Below are 20,094 nucleotides of genomic sequence, written 5' to 3' on the forward strand. Positions count from 1 at the left end.
AAGGATAATTATTCAAGTTGAGTAGGTGCGCCTCTCAGCCATTCTGCGAAGTCAACAACCATCTTAAACTTTGTATAAAAATTTCATTAGCGAATCCTGTCCTTGAAAGGTAACTTCACATTCCGAAAAGAACCAGGATATAAATTGTTCAATTCATAACTAAAAGTGGCATTGTGATTTGTCAGAATTTTGCAAACTGAAATAATAATTTCGTTAGTTTCATGTTTTTCTCGCACTAACTAGCACTACTCCAGTACCCAAGTATTCCACTAGTTACGTAAGAAATTTTGTGAATTTTTGTGTCATTTCCTTACAGCGGACGACTCCAGAAGATATTTATTGTTCAAAGTTTTTCAGGCATTTCTCTTTAGAACGTTAGGGGCGTCTGTCTGATTTCTGCAGTAGTGTGGGGGGTGGAAATTGCATCTTGCAGGAGCCACAGGGTAAAGGGTACATCTCAGATTAATCTGTTGCACAGAATAACAGATCAACCCCACACACCTCAGATGGTATTCTAATCATAAACTGATATGCCATAAATAAAGCTTTGTTGTTTTCTGTAAAGCCGACAACGAAGAAGAAATGAAAACAATACATTGTTCCGTGTAAGATATCTGTTTGAAATTGTGTATATGGAGGAAGAATATATAAAGGCCTTATTTCAATAGTGGTACAAGTCCATTTCTGTTCATCTTGAGGTACAGAGTCCTAAACTTAAATGAGCGCTGAAAAATCTGCAGTTGAGGTGCTATAAATATTCAAGCATATGGCTTCTTGCTATAGATGAACGTTTCTTTCTGTTTATTTGGATCAATAATTTCAGAACCATTATAGGCAGAAAAGTGGAGGTAATGGACTTGTACCACTATTGAAATAAGCCCTTCATATACAGGGTGACACAGAATAACTGGAATTTTTGAAATGAGTAGTGGCAGCCATGGGCAGGTGGCAACACTGCGGGTTCATGACAGTTAGCGAGTAAACAGTCCGCCATTTCAGTAATCATGGATCAGTGGAACGGACAACAGCGTGCGTTAGCCATAAAAATGTTTTATAAAAACAGTGATAGTTTGCCAGCGGCGCAGAGGGAGTTTCGACGTTTTTTTGATTTAGGACGTCATGATACCGTTCCGTCCAAACACTCGATAAAATGCTGGATTAATAACTTTGAAGAGACTGGATCTGCCCTCAAGAAGACATCAAGAGGACGACAAGAAGTGTGCGTTCTCAAGCGAACACTGATGTTGTACGCGAGTCTGTCTTACGGAGCGCATGGCGTTAATTCGTAAGCAGGCAGCAGTGTTTGGAATGTCCTTGGAGAGTGTCCACAGAATTCTTAATCTTGATTTAAAATTTCACGCCTACAAACTACAGATGGCGCAACAATTGAAGGACAACGATTACCGGTTACGATTAGGAATCTGTCAACAAATCATAACAAAAATAAACAGTGACGATGAATTTTACGAGTTGTGCCGTGTAAGCCGCATTATGTAGTGTACCGGCGACGGATCGGTTAGCTGTGTAGTGTATCGTGTTAATTGTGTTCCTACAAGCGCTGCTAACAATGCCTCACGTCTACAGTAATGACGAATACGCAGATATGGTGTATGTTTATGGCTTCTGCGACGGTAGTGTAACCGCTGCAAGAGAAGAATACCAGAGGCGCTTTCCGACTCGACGATTACCTGTTCGCAGGGTGTTTACCAAAGTGTTTATCACTTAGCGAGCAAAAGGCTCTCTTCCAAGTAGACATTTTTCGTCCGAGCGTGCACGTCAACAAACTTTGCAGAAACAGGACGAAATTATTATCGCAAATGTTGAGCGAAGTCCCGGTACGAGCTTACGAAGAATGTCCCTGCGTATGAATGCCCCACAGACACGTGTAAGGGGAAAATTACATGCGGAAAACCTGTATCTATTTCACATACAGCGTGTCCAAAATCTCTACATTGGCGACAATGCCCAACGACTTCAATTCTGTCACTGGGTAATTGAGAATAGTCATTTGCTTCCATACATACTATTCACTGACAAACCCCAGTTTCGACGACATGGAATAAACAACACATCCAGTAATCATCGATGGTCTCGGGGAAATACACACGGATCAGTGGACAGCAATTTTCAAGTTCGTTTTGCCATAAATGTTTGGTGCGGCATGATCGGTAACATTTTGATAGGTCCATTTACTATCAATCAGCGATCGACAGGAGAGAGGTAACTGCATTTTTTGGAAAATTCATTTGTGGAACTATTGGAAGACATTTCTTTAACCAAGCGAACTGGAATGTACTTTCAACATGACGGTGTCCCTCCACATGTTACCTTAGGTGTGAGGGACCATCTCACTCGCACCTACCCTAATCGCTAGATTGGCCGTGGCTGTGCTACTAACTGGCCTCCAAGATCACCTGACCTTACATCTCTAGATGTCTGTTTATGGGATTGGATGAAATCAGAGGTGCACAAAGTGAAGATAAATACACGAGATGAACTGCTCCATAGCATCATGGACGCTACCGAATTGATTAGGAACCAACCACAGGCAACTGAACAAGTAACACGTTATCGCTAGAGCGCAAAAGTTCGTTGACGTTCATAGTGGGATATTCGAACCTGTTCTGTGAACTGTACGACATCCGTACGATAAGTGTTAAAGCTGCTTGTAAAAGACGTGGTACGTCTTTTCAACTGAATACATGTAACATGCATGTTGTAATGCAAAGTAAATAAACATTATGTAAGAATGTGAAACATAACTTTACTTCTCTGTAACATTGTTTTCAAGAACTCACGTTACAGTCCAGTTGTATTGCGTATACATTCACGTTGTGCACATTAATTTTGCAGAATTACAGTTCCTTTCGATACATATACCTCCCTAACGAAGCATTTGCGGACCTATATTCATATAACATTTTTTGTTCAGAATTACTTACACTTTCACTGTTTAAAATATTGACCTTTCCTCCCCAAACACCCTGTATATTAAAAATCGCCGTAGTCCGTTCAAACGAATAAATTATTTATTACAACGCATTTAATACAGAGGCGTTTTCTTTGTGATAACACAAGTACAGAAATACAACATTATGTTTTTAAGTGGTGGAACTGTAGTCAAGAAGACCAGCTTCTTATACCTTTCAAATTTGGACCGCCAAAGGGAAGCGTGGCTTGGCACAAACAACATGCGCCATTAACTAACGCATGTTTGAAAATGTTTGTCTATGGTTTCAACGTGGAGCAAGTCTAGCCACATGCAACCGAGTTCCAAGAACACAACAGCACTGAAACGGCGTTTTATGAAAGAAACTGCATCATACTGCATCTGCAGCAGCAATCTGAGCAACAGTTGGTACCACTGTGAGACAACGGACTGTTACGAATCAGCTACTTGGAGGACAGCTCCGACCGAGACGCATACTACTTACCCCAAACCATCGCCATCTGCGACTTCCTCGGTGTCAAGTGAAAGTTGAGTGAAGGGTAGGATGGAGGCCTGTTGTGTTTTCTGATGACGTCTGGTTCTGCTTCAGTGCCAGTGATGGCCGTCTGTCGGCTAGAAGAAGGCCATTTCAGACCCTACAATCAATCTGTCTACGTGCTAGACACACTGGACCTAAACCTGGAGCTACGATCTGGGGTCTGATTTCGTATGACAGTGGGAGCACTTCTCGTCGGTATCCCACTCACCCTGACTGCAAATTCGTACGTCAGTCTGGTGATTCGATCTTTTGTGCTGCTACTCATGAACAGCATTCCAAGGAGTGTTTCCCAACAGGATAACGCTCGTTCACATACCGCTGTTGAAACCCAACATGCTCTAGAGAGTTTCAACACGTTGCTTTAGCATCCTGCACCACCACATCTGTCTACAGTCGAGTACAGTGGGACATCAGATGACAAGTCCAATGTCATCTACACACAGCATTAACCGTCCCTATATTGACTAACCAAGTGCAACAGCTATGGAATCCCATTCTACAATAATGGCCATTAAAATTGCTACACCACGAAGATGACGTGCTACAGACGCGAAATTTAACCTACAGGAAGAAGATGCTGTGATATGCAAATGATTAGCTTTTCAGAGCATTCACACAAGGTTCGCGCCGGTGGTGACACCTACAACGTGCTGACATTACACAACCAGCAGTTGATCGGCGTTGCCTGGTGAAACGTTGTTGTGATGCCTCGTGTAAGGAGGAGAAATGCGTACCATCACGTTTCCGACTTTGATAAAGGTCGGATTGTAGCCTATCGCGATTGCGGTTTATCGTATCGCGACATTGCTGCTCGGGTTGGTAGAGATCCAATGACTGTTAGCAGAATAGGGAATCAGAGGGTTCAGGAGGGCAATAAGGAACGCCGTGCTGGATCCCAACGGCCTCGTATCACTAGCAGTCGAGATGGCAGGCATCTTATCCGCAAGGCTGTAACGGATCGTGCAGCCACGTCTCGATCCCCGAGTTAAGAGATGGAGACGTTTTCAAGACAACAACCACCTGCATGAATAGTTAGACGACGTTTGCAGCTCGGAGACCGTGGCTGCGGTTACCATAACGCTGCATCGCAAACAGGAGTGCCTGCGATGGTGTACTCAACGACGAACCTGGGTGCACGAATGGAAAACGTCATTTTTTCGGATGAATCCAAATTGTGTTTACAGCATCATGATGGTCGCATCCGTGTTTGGCGACATCGCGATGAACGCACATTGGAAGCGTGTATTCGGCGCTTTGAACAGTGGACGTTACATTTCAGATGTGTTACGACCCGTGGCTCTACCCTTCATTCGATCCCTGCGAAACCCTACATTTCAGCAGAATAATGCACGACCGCATGTTGCATGTCCTGTACGGGCCTTTCTGGATACAGATAATGTTCGATAGCTGCCTTGGCCAGCACATTCTCCAGACCTCTCACCAACTGAAAACGTCTGGTCAATGGTGGGCGAGCAACTGGCTCGTCACAATACGCCAGTCACTACTCTTGATGAACTGTGGTATCGTGTTGAAACTGCATGGGCAGCTGTACCTGTACACGCCATCCAAGCTCAGTTTGACTCTATACCAAGGCGTATCAAGGCCGTTATTACGTCCAGAGGTGGTTGTTCTGGATACTTATTTCTCAGGATCTATGCACCGAAATTGAGTGAAAATGTAATCACATGTCAGTTCTAGTATAATATTTTTGTCCAATGAATACTCGTTTATCATCTGCATTTCTTCTTGGTGTAGGAATTTTAATGGCAAGTACTGTACAAATTGACTTCGGCATGTGTACAACACAGTGCTTGCACAATGCATCCCTGCATTCAACATTCTGGAGGGTGTCCTTGTACACAAGCATTTAACATTTGCAATGGCTTTTTTTTTTTTTTCGTCAGTGTACACACTTACAATGATCGTGAGTTAGCAGGATGGGTTAGCTCTTTCTGTATATTTGCTATTTTTGTAGCTCTGAAGCTGGTGGATAAAGACCCAAACTCGCAATTGGCTGTATCCAATAGCGACTGGCACTAAAACATCTACATCTACATTTATACTCCGCAAGCCACCCAACGGTGTGTGGCGGAGGGCACTTTACGTGCCACTGTCATTACCTCCCTTTCCTGTTCCAGTTGCGTATGGTTCGCGGTAAGAACGACTGCCGTGCGCGCTCTAATCTCTCTAATTTTACAATCGTGATTTCCTCGGGAGGTATAAATAGGGGGAAGCAATATATTCGATACCTCATCCAGAAACGCACCCTCTCGAAACCTGGCGAGCAAGCTACACCGCGATGCAGAGTGCCTCTCTTGCAGAGTCTGCCACTTCAACTCGCTAAACATCTCCGTAACGCTATCACGGTTACCAAATAACCCTGTGGCGAAACGCGCCGCTCTTCTTTGGATCTTCTCTATACCCTCAGTCAACCCGACCTGGTACGGATCCCACACTGATGAGCAATACTCAAGTATAGGTCGAACGACTGTTTTGTAAGCCACCTCCTTTGTTGATGGACTACATTTTCTAAGAACTCTCTCAAATTCCACTTCAAATCGTTCCGTACGCATACTCCCAGATATTTTACAGAAGTAACTGCTACCAGTGTTTGTTCCGCTATCATATAATCATACAATAAAGGATCCTTCTTTCTATGTATTCGCAATACATTACATTTGTCTATGTTAAGGGTCAGCTGCCACTCCCTGCACCAAGTGCCTATCCGCTGCAGATCTTCCTGCATTTCACTGCAATTTTCTAATGCTGCAACTTCTCTGTATACTACAGCATCATCCGCGAAAAGCCGCATGGAACCTCCGACACTATCTACTAGGTCATTTATATATACTGTGAAAAGCAACGGTCCCATAACACTCCCCTGTGGCACGCCAGAGGTTACTTTAGCGTCTGTAGACGTCTCTCCATTGATAACAACATGCTGTGTTCTGTTTGCTAAAAACTCTTCAATCCAGCCACACAGCTGGTCTGATATTCCGTAGGCTCTTACTTTATCAGGCGACAGTGCGAAACTATATCGAACGCCTTCCGGTAGTCAAGGAAAATGGCATCTACCTGGGAGCCTGTATCTAATATTTTCTGGGTCTCATGAACAAATAAAGCGAGTTGGGTCTCACACGATCGCTGTTTCCGGAATCCATGTTGCTTCCTACAGATTAGATTCTGGGTTTCCAAAAACGACATGATACTCGAGCAAAAAACATGTTCTAAAATTCTACAACAGATCGACGTCAGAGATAGAGGTCTATAGTTTTGCGCATCTGCTCGAAACCCTTCTTGATGGCTGGTACTGCCTGTGCTCTTTTCCAATCACCTGGAACCTTCCGTTCCTCTAGAGACTTGCGGTACACGGCTGTTAGAAGGGGGGCAAGTTCTTTCGCGTACTCTGTGTAGAATCGAATTAGTATCCCGTCAGGTCCAGTGGACTTTCCTCTATTGAGTGATTCCAGTTGCTTTTCTATTCCTTGGGCACTTATTTCGATGTCAGCCATTTTTTCGTTCGTGCGAGGATTTAGAGAAGGAACTGCAGTGCGGTCTTCTTCTGTGAAACAGCTTTGGAAAAAGTTGTTTAGTATTTTAGCTTTACGCGTGTCATCCTCTGTTTCAATGCCATCATCATCCCGGAGTGTCTGGATACGCTGTTTCGATCCACTTACTGATTTAACGTAAGACCAGAACTTCCTAGGATTTTCTGTCAAGGCGGTACATAGAATTTTGCTTTCGAATTCACTGAACGCTTCACGCATAGCCCTCCTTACGCTAACTTTGACATCGTTTAGCTTCTGTTTGTCTGAGAGGTTTTGGCTGCGTTTAAACTTGGAGTGAAGCTCTCTTTGCTTTCGCAGTAGTTTCCTAACTTTGTTGTTGTACCACGGTGGGTTTTTCCCGTCCCTCACAGTTTTACTCGGCACGTACCTGTCTAAAACGCATTTTACGATTGCCTTGAACTTTTTCCATAAACACTCAACATTGTCAGTGTCGGAACAGAAATTTTCGTTTTGATCTGTTAGGTAGTCTGAAATCTGCCTTCTATTACTCTTGCTAAACAGATAAACCTTCCTCCCTCTTTTTATATTCCTATTAACTTCCATATTCAGTGATGCTGCAACGGCCTTATGATCACTGATTCCCTGTTCCGCACTTAAAGAGTCGAAAAGTTCGGGTCTGTTTGTTATCAGTAGGTCCAAGATGTTATCTCCACGAGTCTGTTCTCTGTATAATTGCTCGAGGTAATTTTCGGATAGTGCACTCAGTATAATGTCATTCGATGCTCTGTCCCTACCACCCGTCCTAAACATCTGAGTGTCCCAGTCTATATCTGGTAAATTGAAATCTCCACCTAAGACTACAAAATGCTGAGAAAATTTATGTGGGATGTATTCCTGATTTTCTCTCAGTTGTTCTGCCACTAACGGTGCTGAGTGGGGAGGTCGGTAAAAGGAGCCAATTATTAACCTAGCTCGGTTGTTGAGTGTAACCTCCACCCATAATAATTCACAGGAACTATCCACTTCTACTTTACTACAGGATAAACTACTACTAACAGCGACAAACACGCCACCACCGGTTACACGCAATCTATCCTTTCCAAACACGGTCTGTGCCTTTGTAAAAATTTCGGCAGAAAACGTATAACGATTTCAGTCGTCAGATCAGTCTCCAGTCGAACACAAATGGGACATTTTCCAACAAGATAACGATCGCCCACGTACCGCTGTGGTAACCCAACATGCTTTACAGAGTATCGACGTGTTGCGTTGGCATGCTGGACCACACCACATCTATCTACAATCGAGTACAATGGGATATCATCGGTTAACAACTACAACGTTGTCTGCACACAGCATTAACCGTCCCTGTATTGACTGACCAAGTGCAACAGGTGTGGAGTCCCATCCTACAAACTGACATCCGGCATTTTTACAACACAGTGCTTGCGCAATGCATCCCTGCATTCAACAAATGGCTCAAATGGCTCTGAGCACTATGGGACTTAACATCGGAGGTCATCAGTCCCCTAGAACTCAGAACTACTGAAACCTAACTAACCTGAGGACAGCACACACATCCATGTCCGAGGCAGGATTCGAACCTGCGACCGTAGCGATCTCGCGGTTCCAGACTGTAGCGCCTAGAACCGCTCGGGCACCCGGCCGGCTGCATTCAACATTCTGGAGGTTACATGTGTTATTAATGTACAAGCATTTCACATTTGCAATGGCTTATCTCTTGCTTACATTAACCTGTGATCTTGCAATGTTAATGACAGAAATATGTTACCTAGACAAATGTGTTCCCGAAATTTCATTACGCTACATTCATTATTTTTGGTGTTGCGATTTTTTTCGTGTGTGTATACACTTACAATGACAGTGGGTTAGCAGGGTGGCTTAGCTCTTTCTGTATACTTGACATTTCTGTCGCTCTAAAGATGCTGGATAAAGACCAAAACTCGTAACTGGCTGTATCCAATAGCGACTAGCACTGAAACATGTGAATAGGTAGAGATACGATTCGAGTGTATTTGTTTGCACTCTGATCCAGGGACGTGTGTGTGTGCGTGTGTGTGTGTGTTTGTGCTGAAAAGCGGTCGTACAAAGAGAGCTGTAGGCAGCTGATCTGGGACACAGTGTATGCTCCCAGAAGCAGAGCTAGGAACCGCACTTCGCTCGCCCAGTGGGCTCATCTGGGACTCGGCGTTTTGTGCAGACAGACAGTGGAGGAGAGAGGGACGGACGAGCAGCCGCCTCAGGTGACTCACCTGTCCCTGGCAGTCCTTTCAGCGCGAGGGGGCGACGGCTGCCTCCTGGACGTCCTGGGCGGGATCGCCAGTCTATGTCGTCGCGATGAGGGCTCGTCCGCCGACTCGCACGGGGCGCAGCTCACGGCCGCCAAATCCCGCACTGGCTGCAACACACATACACACGCGTTCGTTCAGTTAGCTGCCTATTGTCAGTCGACCAGACCAACTATTACTACCGCTTCAACACTTCCGCTGGTAAATGTACAGGGCGAAGCACCTAAAAGTTGCACCTCAAATATCGCCGAAATGGAAAGTGCTTTTGATATGCGAATTTCACAGAATGGATTAGTAGTCAGGCGATCGTATTGTTAGCTAATCAACAGATTGTAATAATACAGTATTTTTGGGCATGCATACCCTTTTTTTTTTTAAATACATCAATTCCCATTTACATTAACAAAATAAGAGGTGGGTAAATCAGAATGTCAGTGGTGTTTGTTGTAGCATTCTACACTCATGCTCATAAATTATGGATAATGGTGATACATGATGAAACAACGCTATGGTGGGCGGTTTGCGGGTTTAAATCACCCCGGGGTATGACCACGCGGTGCATTTGACTTGCGGTCGTCGCATGGCGGCGCTGGCAGCAGTCCACATACGCAGAGGTGTGTTGGTGCATGTCAGAGTACGGTGCAGCGAGTAAGTGTGCAGACGTTTTCAGACGTGCTAATGGTGGCTGTGTGTTGAAAATGGCTCAAACAACACGTATTGATGACGATATGAGGGGTAGAATACTAGGGCGACTGGAGGCTGCTCAAACACAGCAGGTCGTAGGACGGGCCCTCCGTGTGCCACAAAGTGTGATCTCAAGATTATGGCAGCGATTCCAGCACACACGAACACCACAGGAAGGTCGATATCTCACCACAAGTGCCCCCAGACGGCCACGGAGTACTGCAGGTAGCCTTGCTCGGGACCTTACCGAAGCCACCGGAACAGTTGTCTCCAGACACACAGTCTACAGACGACTGAACAGATATGGTTTATTCGCCTGGAAACCTGCAAGGTGCATTCCACTGACCCCTGGTCACAGGAGAGCCCATAATGCCTGGTGTCAAGAACATAGTACATGGTCATTGGAACAGTGATCCCAGGTTCTGTTGACGGACGAGTGCAGGTGTAGTCTGAACAGTGATTCTCGCCGGGTTTTCATCTGGCGTGAACCAGGAACCAGATACCAACCCCTTAATGTCTTTGAAAGGGGCCTGTATGGAGGTCGTGGTTTGATGGTGTGGGGTGGGATTATGATTGGTGCACGTACACCCCTGTATGTCTTTGACAGAGCAACTGTAACAGGTCAGGTGTATTGAGACGTCATTTTGCACCAGTATGTCCGCCTTTTCAGGGGTGCAGTGGGTCCCACCTTCCTCCTGATGGATGATAACGCATGGCCCCACCGAGCTGCCATTGTGGAGGAGAACCTTCAAACGGAAGATATCACGTGAATGGAGTGGCCTGCCTGTTCTCCAGACTTAAACCGCATTGAGCACGTCTGGGATGCTCTCGGTCGACGTATCGCTGCACGTCTTCAAAGCCCTACGACACTTCAGGAGCTGCGACAGGCACTCGTGCAAGAATGGGAGGCTGTACCCCAGGAGCTGCTCGACCACCTGATCCAGAGTATGCCAACCCGTTGTGCGGCCTGTGTACCTGTGCATGGTAATCATATCCCACATTTATGTCGGGGTAGATGAAACAGTGACGTTTTGTAGCACATGTGTTTCGAGACGGTTTTCTCAACTTATGACCAATACCGTGGACTTACAGATCAGTGTCGTGTGTGTTCCCTACGTGCCTATGCTGTTAGCGCCAGTTTTGTGTTGTCACATTGTGTGGCACCACATTCAGCAATTATCCTTCATTTATGAGCATGAATGTAGTACGAGTCGTTTACCAGATACCGTATATTAAAAATTGCCACAACAACACTTTTTGTGCCATTCAACCTCCGTAGTTGCTAGATACAATGTTGTTATGTTTCCTTAAAGAGTGCCTGTGTTTCTTCAGACCACTCGGACTTCTTAGCCGGTTAGTGAGTGACAATACAATCAGTAGGTCGTAAGTGGACGGTGGGATTTATCAATGCAGCCGACATGCTCTTGGTGTATGGAGAGTTAGGAAGAGTACAGCTCGTTGTTGTATGGTGTATGCGACAAGATATCCCAATAGACGTTAACCATCTCAGCAGCGGTTTATCAACCTCTTCAACCAGTTACCTGAAAGTGGTAGAGTAACACCTAGACAGCGTAGCAGAAGGAAACAACTGACGACAGATTAGGGTGAAATTAATGATCTCGCTGCCGTTGCAGTTGATCCGCACGTTAGCTCCCGCGCAATCGCACGAGGAAGTGTCATGAGTAAGGCAAGTGTCCTGCACATTATCCATCGACATACGTTCCATCGCTATCACATCTCTTTCCCTCAAGAGCTGCATGGAAATGATCGTGAGAACCGTGTTAACTGCTGTAGATGGGCATTAAGATATGATACTCCATGTGTACCATATGGCAAGTCACGGCTGCAAAATACTAACACGAATTCTTTACAGACGAATGGAAAAACTAGTAGGAGCCGACCTCGGGGAAGATCAGTTTGGATTCCGTAGAAATATAGGAACGCGTGAGGCAATATTGACCCTACGACTTATCTTAGAAGCTAGATTAAGGCAAGGCAAACCTATGTTTCTAGCATTTGTAGATTGGAGAAGCTTTTGAGAATGTTGACTGGAATACTCTTTCAAATTTGAAGGTGGCAGGGGTAAAATACAGGGAGCGAAAGGCTATTTGCAATTTGTACAGAAACCAGATGGCAGTTATAAGAGTCGAGGGACATGAAAGGGAAGCAGTGGTTGGGAAGGGAGTAAGACAGGGTTGTAGCCTCTCCCCGATGCTATTCAATCTGTATATTGAGCAAGCAGTAAAGGAAACAAAAGAAAAATTCGGAGTAGGAATTAAAATCCATGGAGTAGAAATAAAAACTTTGAGGTTCGCCGATGACAATGTAATTCTGTCAGAGACAGCAAAGGACTTGGAAGAGCAGTTGAACGGAATGGATAGTGTCTTGAAAGGAGGATACAAGACGAACATCAACAAAAGTAAAACGAGGATAATGGAATGTAGTCAAATTAAGTCGGGTGATGCTGAGGGAATTAGATTAGGAAATGAGACACTTAAAGTAGTAAAGGAGTTTTGCTATTTGGGGAGCAAAATAACTGATGATGGTCGAAGTAGAGAGGATATAAAATGTAGACTGGCAATGGCAAGGAAAGCGTTTCTGAAGAGGAGAAATTTGTTAACATCGAGTATAGATTTAAATGTCAGGAAGTCGTTTCTGAAAGTATTTGTATGGAGTGTAGCCATGTATGGAAGTGAAACATGGACGATAAATAGTTTGGACAAGAAGAGAATAGAGGCATTTGAAATGTGGTGCTACAGAAGAATGCTGAAGATTAGATGGGTAGATCACATTACTAATGAGGAGGTATTGAATAGGATTGGGGACAAGAGAAATTTGTGGCACAACTTGACTAGAAGAAGGGATCGGTTGGTAGGACATGTTCTGAGGCATCAAGGGATCACCAATTTAGTATTGGAGGGCAGCGTGGAGGGTAAAAATCGTAGAGGGAGACCAAGAGATGAATACACTAAGCAGATTCAGAAGGAGTTAGGTTGCAGTTGTTACTGGGAGATGAAGCAGCTTGCACAGGATAGAGTAGCATGGAGAGCTGCATCAAACCAGTCTCAGGACTGAAGACCACAACAACATGTACCATGTATCTCGTTTAGTAATGAAGCCACATTTACCAATCGCAGCTGGCTCTGAGCACTATGGGACTTAACAGCTGTTGTCATCAGTCCCCTAGAACTTAGAACTACTTAAACCTAACTAACCTAAGGAGATCACACACATCCATGCCCGAGGCAGGATTCGAACCTGCGACCGTAGCAGTCGCGCGGTTCCGGACTGCGCGCCTAGAACCGCGAGACCACCGCGGCCGGCACCAATCGCAGCCAGGTAAACGGCCGGAACATGCAGTATTGATCTGTTGACAATCCAATCCCCGAAGCCTTCGCCAGATGGAATGTTAGACCCTGGTGTGGGATAGTGAATCATCAGCCTATAGGCTCTTATTTCAAAGACGGAACACTGAACGTGCTCCAGTATCACAGCCTCCTAACAGGCCATATTCCACGTGTGCTATAAGACGCTCTTCTGCAGACTAAGAGGAACCTCTGGTACCAACATAATGGCTGTCCAGACCATAGCGGACGAAGTACTACAGCAGGTCTCCACGAATTGTTTCCAAATTGTTGGATTGGCGGCAGAGGACTTGTATCTCGGCCAGCCCATTCCCCGGATTTGACGCCTTTAGACCTTGTAATATTGCTACATGAATTGTGCTATGCTGAAATCGGGTGCTAATAGTAGAATAAAAGCGGGTTAAAAGCTGTGAGCTGTCTGGGGAAGTTAATCTTGTATTACTAAGCAACTGTTTCATCAGGTATCTAGTCTAAGTTTACCAAATTCCCAAACAGACTAACATTGATTATAATCTTTTACAGTCATACAACAACCGGTAATATATCTATATATAAAAAGGAGACTTTAAATAAAAAGAAAGAAATCAGTTTATATTTGGAAATTTATTTTAAGATTGCTCATTGAAATTTCAGCATATTATACGTGAGTTATAACTGAGCTGGTGCCTTGTTTAAGGATTGTAAAAATGTGAGATTTTAATCTTACGGAACACATCAAATATGGAGCCAAGATTGGGAGACTGCATACAACCCTGCATTCACAAAACAACACCCAAAGAACGTTGAAACATAAGCAAGGAGAAATTAACCACAACCAACAGATTCAGTTTTCACCCAAAGAAATTACGTTCGTAACACAATCCTGTCCGTCATGTAATTACCACACACTGGTATACTAAATTCATATTAACTCTTTGTAAAATCTTCCCAAAAGGAATAGCTGAAGGCTACTTTGATGATTACACCACATGCTCCACGTGGTCAACTTGGTTTACAGAAAGCGTATAACTCCACAGTAATTTTGATAATTAAAATAAATTCGATCGAAAAGCAATTGACAAAAGAAAAACCTTGAACTGGTTACTAACGTCTTACTATTAACCTGATGGGTCAAACAGTTATATAAGCACGTGGTACTGGTCTCGCAAAGTACACTCCACGTGGGTTGAACATAAAGAAAAGCATAAAGAAAAGTTGCTATATTGTAAAATATTGTCAAGACGAGACGTTATAATCACACAAGCATTCACATTTAAGATTGATGAACTTACTTAGAGTTACTGATCAACACGTGGTTCGACTTTACTCACAAAGTAGTAACAAAGCAACAACCGGAAAATAATATGAACTTGACACGAGAATTACACTACGCTGCAATTTAAGATAACCTTAGATATTTTAGAGCTAAACCCGAAATAAAGATGATTAAATTTTCAGTTAGGCTGAACTTAACAAATACATTGTCCTACGGACTTAGCAGACACGCGCTTAGCCGGAGATCTTACCACTTCAGACGCTCGCCACGGTCCCACAGCAACGGCCTACTGCCGAGCGTGCTTCCTGAGGGTGGCTCACAAAGACAAGCGGAAGTGGCCAGAGGGGCAGCTTCCTATACCAACATGACAACGGACGGACAGAACCATACTAAGGATAGAAACCTCTTTGCTTTTAGGAAGCGTAGCTACCTGTTCCGACGTTGGTCCTACTGTTCTCTAGCAGACAGGCTTGTCTGCTACCCTCAAGCATACAACTACAAATACATTTGCTCATTCATACTCTCACACAGAAGGGAAGGGGGATGACAGTATCTTATCATATACAGTATATAAAAGAAAGCGGATGTAGGTTCCGTATGAGACTGTGTGACATGAATTACATATAAACTGTGTTTTAAAGTGTAGTGGTGTGACAGATCGTTCTTGTTTAAGTGTAAAGGTAACACATTCCACTACTCAGTCTCCTCCCAGATAGTCAGAAACGCCACAGTAAATTTAGAAGAGGAATTTATGCTTGTCTAGCAGACAGGCTTGTCTGCTACCCTCAAGCATGCAACTCCAAATACATTTGCTCATTCATACTCTCACACAGAAGGGAAGGGGGATGACAGTATCTTATCATATACAGTATATAAAAGATAGCGGATGTAGGTTCCGTATGAGACTGTGTGACATGAATTACATATAAACTGTGTTTTAAAGTGTAGTGGTGTGACAGATCGTTCTTGTTTAAGTGTAAAGGTAACACGTTCCACTACTCAGTCTCCTCCCAGATAGTCAGAAACGCCACAGTAAATTTAGAAGAGGAATTTATGCCGTAAATGACAACAGATTTAAGAAATCAAACATGAAAGGAATCCAACAGAGACCTTTCAACCTTCTTTTCTGTGGGAAAAGCTGAAGGACGCTGCCTACAAGGACATACCACCACATTCGATGATATGCAACGCTATACTGCTGCAGCCTGCTCGGACATCTCCATTGAAATGCTAGCACGTGTGCAGCAGTCGCTCCATATCAGCCAGGACGCGTGTATTGCCGCTGTCGGTGGTAATTCTGAAAACAATCTGTGGCGGTCAGTTGACTTGTTACTGGTCATAATCCACATAACTAGTGTATGCACTTGTGTTGCTCTTCAGTGTCTCCCACCACAGGTACTGTACAAGTCAAATTGTGGGATATTTTCAAAACACAGTGCCTCAGAAACGACTCCCACTAAAATCCTGCAACAAACACCTCTGGCATTGTAATTTACCCTACTTTTAGTCTGTTAATATCAATAAGCACTGTTCCATTTTAAAAACGTATGTCTGCATAAAAAATACACTGGCTAACTATACGAGCCACTGACTACCAGTCCATTCTGTGATTAACGCAGATCAATAACACTCTACACTTCCGCAATATTTGCGGTGCAAGTTTTAGGTCATTCACCCTGTATACACCACTGTGCTTAAATGCTGTTTATTACTTTACTTACAACAAACAATCAATGTTATAAACACTATTACATTTACAACAGTTTCCCTGATAACTGTAAATGTCATTTGGTACGCTCCATTGTTGGAAAGGTGGGGGTATCAGCAAGCAAGTGAGTATTGGTATGAATATTTTCGAATAGCTTTCGAAGACCTCATCTCCAGAGCTGGTTTTGAGTCCACCTAGTATTTGTCTCCTACGTATAGACTACCCTGATGTATTCTGATGCAAACAACACTAAATTTAGCTCAGTCACATTTACAACACGATAAAGTAAAAAATCAAAATTTAAATTTTACATATAAAATCAATACTGGACTCGTCTGTAGGTGTATTTCCAGCTAGTTATCTTTCGCGATATACATGTAAGTAAATAGTGTGTCGTGTATTCAGTTGCTACTTGCATACTATTTTACTGATTATCTGCTGTGAACTGCTACTTCTTATGAAGAATCAGCATTGCAGATAATATTGTTTCACGAATTGCTTCGAAAATGGTTGCCGCTGAGATTGTAATGTAGAGAGTCCGAGAAGAAATGATCAGCATTCAGAAACGTGACAAGAACGATCGTTTACAGCAAAAAAGTCTGGTAAACATGTGCTCCAACCTGTTTGCCTTAAGAGCTAAGAGCACTTGTTCATCTTCGCTGCTGTGAAACACACCTTTCTACTGAACAAGTGCCCATGTTTACTGGTGATTGTTTCCACGTTTTGGCCCATACTAGATCCTCTCAGAATATGGAAAGCAAAGATCTTGCAGTAGAAGAGATTTGTTTTACATTATCTAAGATGAAGTAGTACTCCGCCTTTAGCTGCAAATATTCCTACAGACGAGTCCAATATTTATTTTATACTTTATCGTGTAGTAAATGTGACGCTGAGCTAAATTTAGTGTCATTTGTGTCAGAATACATCAGGAGAGTCTATCCATAGGCGACAAATACTAGCTGGACTCAAAACCAGCTCTGAAGATGAAGGCCACAAAAGCCATATTTACTAGAATTTTTAGCTTCGAATGATCGTTCCTTTCGCAACCCGGAATACTGACCATTCCTGCTGCGACATCCTGTATACATTGTTTCGTTGACAGTGCTCATCCAGCATAGTTGCTAAAAATATGAAATAGAAATTGCGCCGCCTATCGGGCGCGGACACTAACATGTGCCCATTTGAAACATTAAAACAGAAACAACTGAAAAAACGACAGTTAATTTTAAAAAGAAATATGAAAGAACAGAGCTTAATGTATTATCGACAGTATTATTAACAGTAGACAAGCAGATTAAATATAAATAAGAGCTGACAATTAGGCTTTACAGAAATTATTATTTCGTAAAGGACAGAATGATATGGAAAATTTTTTTTACAGACAGCTGTACAGTCCAGAAAATATTTGCATGAAGGTAACTTAGCTAGCACATGTCTATGAGATTCGAAGAAAATGATGTATCGGTACCACAGACAGGAAAATACAGTAGAAATAATGGAATCTTAATTCAACGAGCAGTCGATTGAAACCACTCAAAATTTTTTGTTACATAGTTGAGGATGAGGCCATCGTTCTTAGAAATATGCTTGAAAATCTCCAGCTATTCGAGTACATCTAGCTTATGATCTTTCTTTTCTCTAAGTAAAATCGAATTCCTTTAACGCTTTTCGGTTTGTGTCCATAAATTAGCAGATGATCGGCAAAAGTCGAATTGTGTATATTACTGCCTCTTTCTCCCAAAAAATGTTCCTTGTAATTGACACTAAAAGACCTTCTAGTTTGTCCTATATAATAAACGAGACACATATCACAAGTGATTTTACACACTCCTGAATTGTGTATAGAAGCAACTGTGGACTTAACATTGTGAATGAGATTTTTTTGCAAGTTATTGTTCATTGGAAAGGCAACTTTGAATCCATATTTTTTAATCAGGAGACGACGAATTTTGTACGCATTAAGGCCTAAAAATGGATATCGAGAAAACATTTTTGTACTATCTACTGTCAGAAACAGCACTGCTGCCTAAGGTGGTCACTTTAGTGTCAGTTTTAATTTTGAAGATCTTGTCAGCTAACGTGGGATCAGAGCCGTCATTAACTGCAATAGTTGTGATTATGCTCGTCTCTTCATTAAGCTTGCCAGGTGACAAAGGTACAGGAACTGCACGATGAATGGCTGAATGGAAAAATGCTTTCTTATGGGAATGAGGATGCGCTGAACTAGCGGTCACAATTTGATCTGTGTTAGTGGTTTTCGAGAATACTGAAAGAAAGTTTGTCGTTGTCAATAGCAATACTGAGGTCCAAGTAATTAAGCTGACAGTTGTTATTTTCTAATTCACAAGTGAAGCTGATTTTTCATGAAGACTGCTAAAAATTTGAAACAAATGCTAAATTCCTTCCCCGGAAAAACTGTATATGATCAAAATGTTGTCTGCGCACCTAGTAGAAGACAAAATACCCAGATCAGCAGCTGAAAAATTATTGAAAAATTTCTCTTCTACTTAATTAATGAAAATATTGACCAAGATACCTGCCAAGTGGGGTTACCCATTGCCAGACCGTAAGCCTGATACTATAGTTCGCTATTGAAAGCAAAATGGTTGTGTTATGCTACTATTCTTAGCAAACGAATTAGGTCAGTGATTTGTTCATCAGAAGTATCTTTTCTAAAAGTACTTAGGTTTTTTTTCACGAGGTCAATGGTACCTTAGTATATAGCTTCGTAATATCTAATTAAAAACAATTTAGTATCTTGGCCACATTGCAGATCTTTCATTTTACTGACTAGATTTTGACTATTGACGACAGAATAATTATTTCGAATAACAAAGTATTTTTTTTTATTTTTTCGTGAAAAAATCTTCCTAACTCATGACATGCACTGTTCATACTGTTCACAATCGGACGTATCGGATGGTGACGCTTATTTACTTTGAACTGGGAACGCAATTTTTGGGCCTGTGGGTTCATATAAATAAACCGTTTTTTATGAAATGTTTTAAGAAATTGCGTAACGCGGTTAACGGCAAGCCTAATTTCTTTTTCTATCATGGGGGTCGGACCTCATCTAGTTCCGAAAAAAATTGTAATGTTTTAGTCACATATTCGTTCTGAGTTGCAATGATTACTGGATTACCTTTCTCAGATGTCGTTATAAGGGTATAGTCTTTTTTAGCTTGATATTAATATTTTTAATCAATTTTTATCACAATCATATTGACAGCAGTTTTTAACTGTATGTGTCTCAAAAATACTACATCCATCAGACCGACCCTCGTTTGTCGAGAAGTGTCTACTTTGACTCTATGAAGGCCTTTTTTAAGATCTACAATCATATTTCCTACAACATTATTATCTGACAAGTCAGGCACTACAATGTATTTGTGTCCATTTTCCAACAAGACAGTTTCTTCAAGTGTAATATCTATTTCAGTCTTATTCAGAATTCTGTTGAAAAATTTATACTTAGACCTTTGAAAACTACTAACAATAGGCTTCTTCACAGGTAAAATTCCCTTAAGATTAGCCAGTTTCTTCTCGTGTCTTTTTGCAATACAGTTCTTATATTTGTCCAGCCTGTCGTTAATAACATCCCAAAATGTATCAGTTTGAAAAATAAAATGTAAGCAAAAAAATTTAATGAGCTCAACATACAAAACAAAAGCCTCTTCACTTAATCTGTCCTTTTTCTTGTATAAAGCACTGATTTTGTCGGAAATAGTTTTCTAATGAGGATCCGACCCCCCTTCGTTATCTGCTGAGTATGTACT

General features: G+C 42.5%; 1 protein-coding gene across 1 annotated transcript in view; it reads right to left on the minus strand.

Annotated features, from left to right (window-relative positions):
* LOC124550665 overlaps positions 1–20,094 on the minus strand; it is a 50,540-nt gene that overhangs the window by 11,715 nt on the left and 18,731 nt on the right. The window contains exon 2 of the mRNA XM_047125389.1: positions 9,271–9,416. Coding sequence (XP_046981345.1) covers positions 9,271–9,416 — 146 coding nt within the window. The remainder of the gene's footprint in view (positions 1–9,270; positions 9,417–20,094) is intronic.

This window comes from Schistocerca americana, chromosome 9, assembly GCF_021461395.2.
Source record: "Schistocerca americana isolate TAMUIC-IGC-003095 chromosome 9, iqSchAmer2.1, whole genome shotgun sequence".
Taxonomy (NCBI): Eukaryota; Metazoa; Arthropoda; class Insecta; order Orthoptera; family Acrididae; genus Schistocerca; species Schistocerca americana.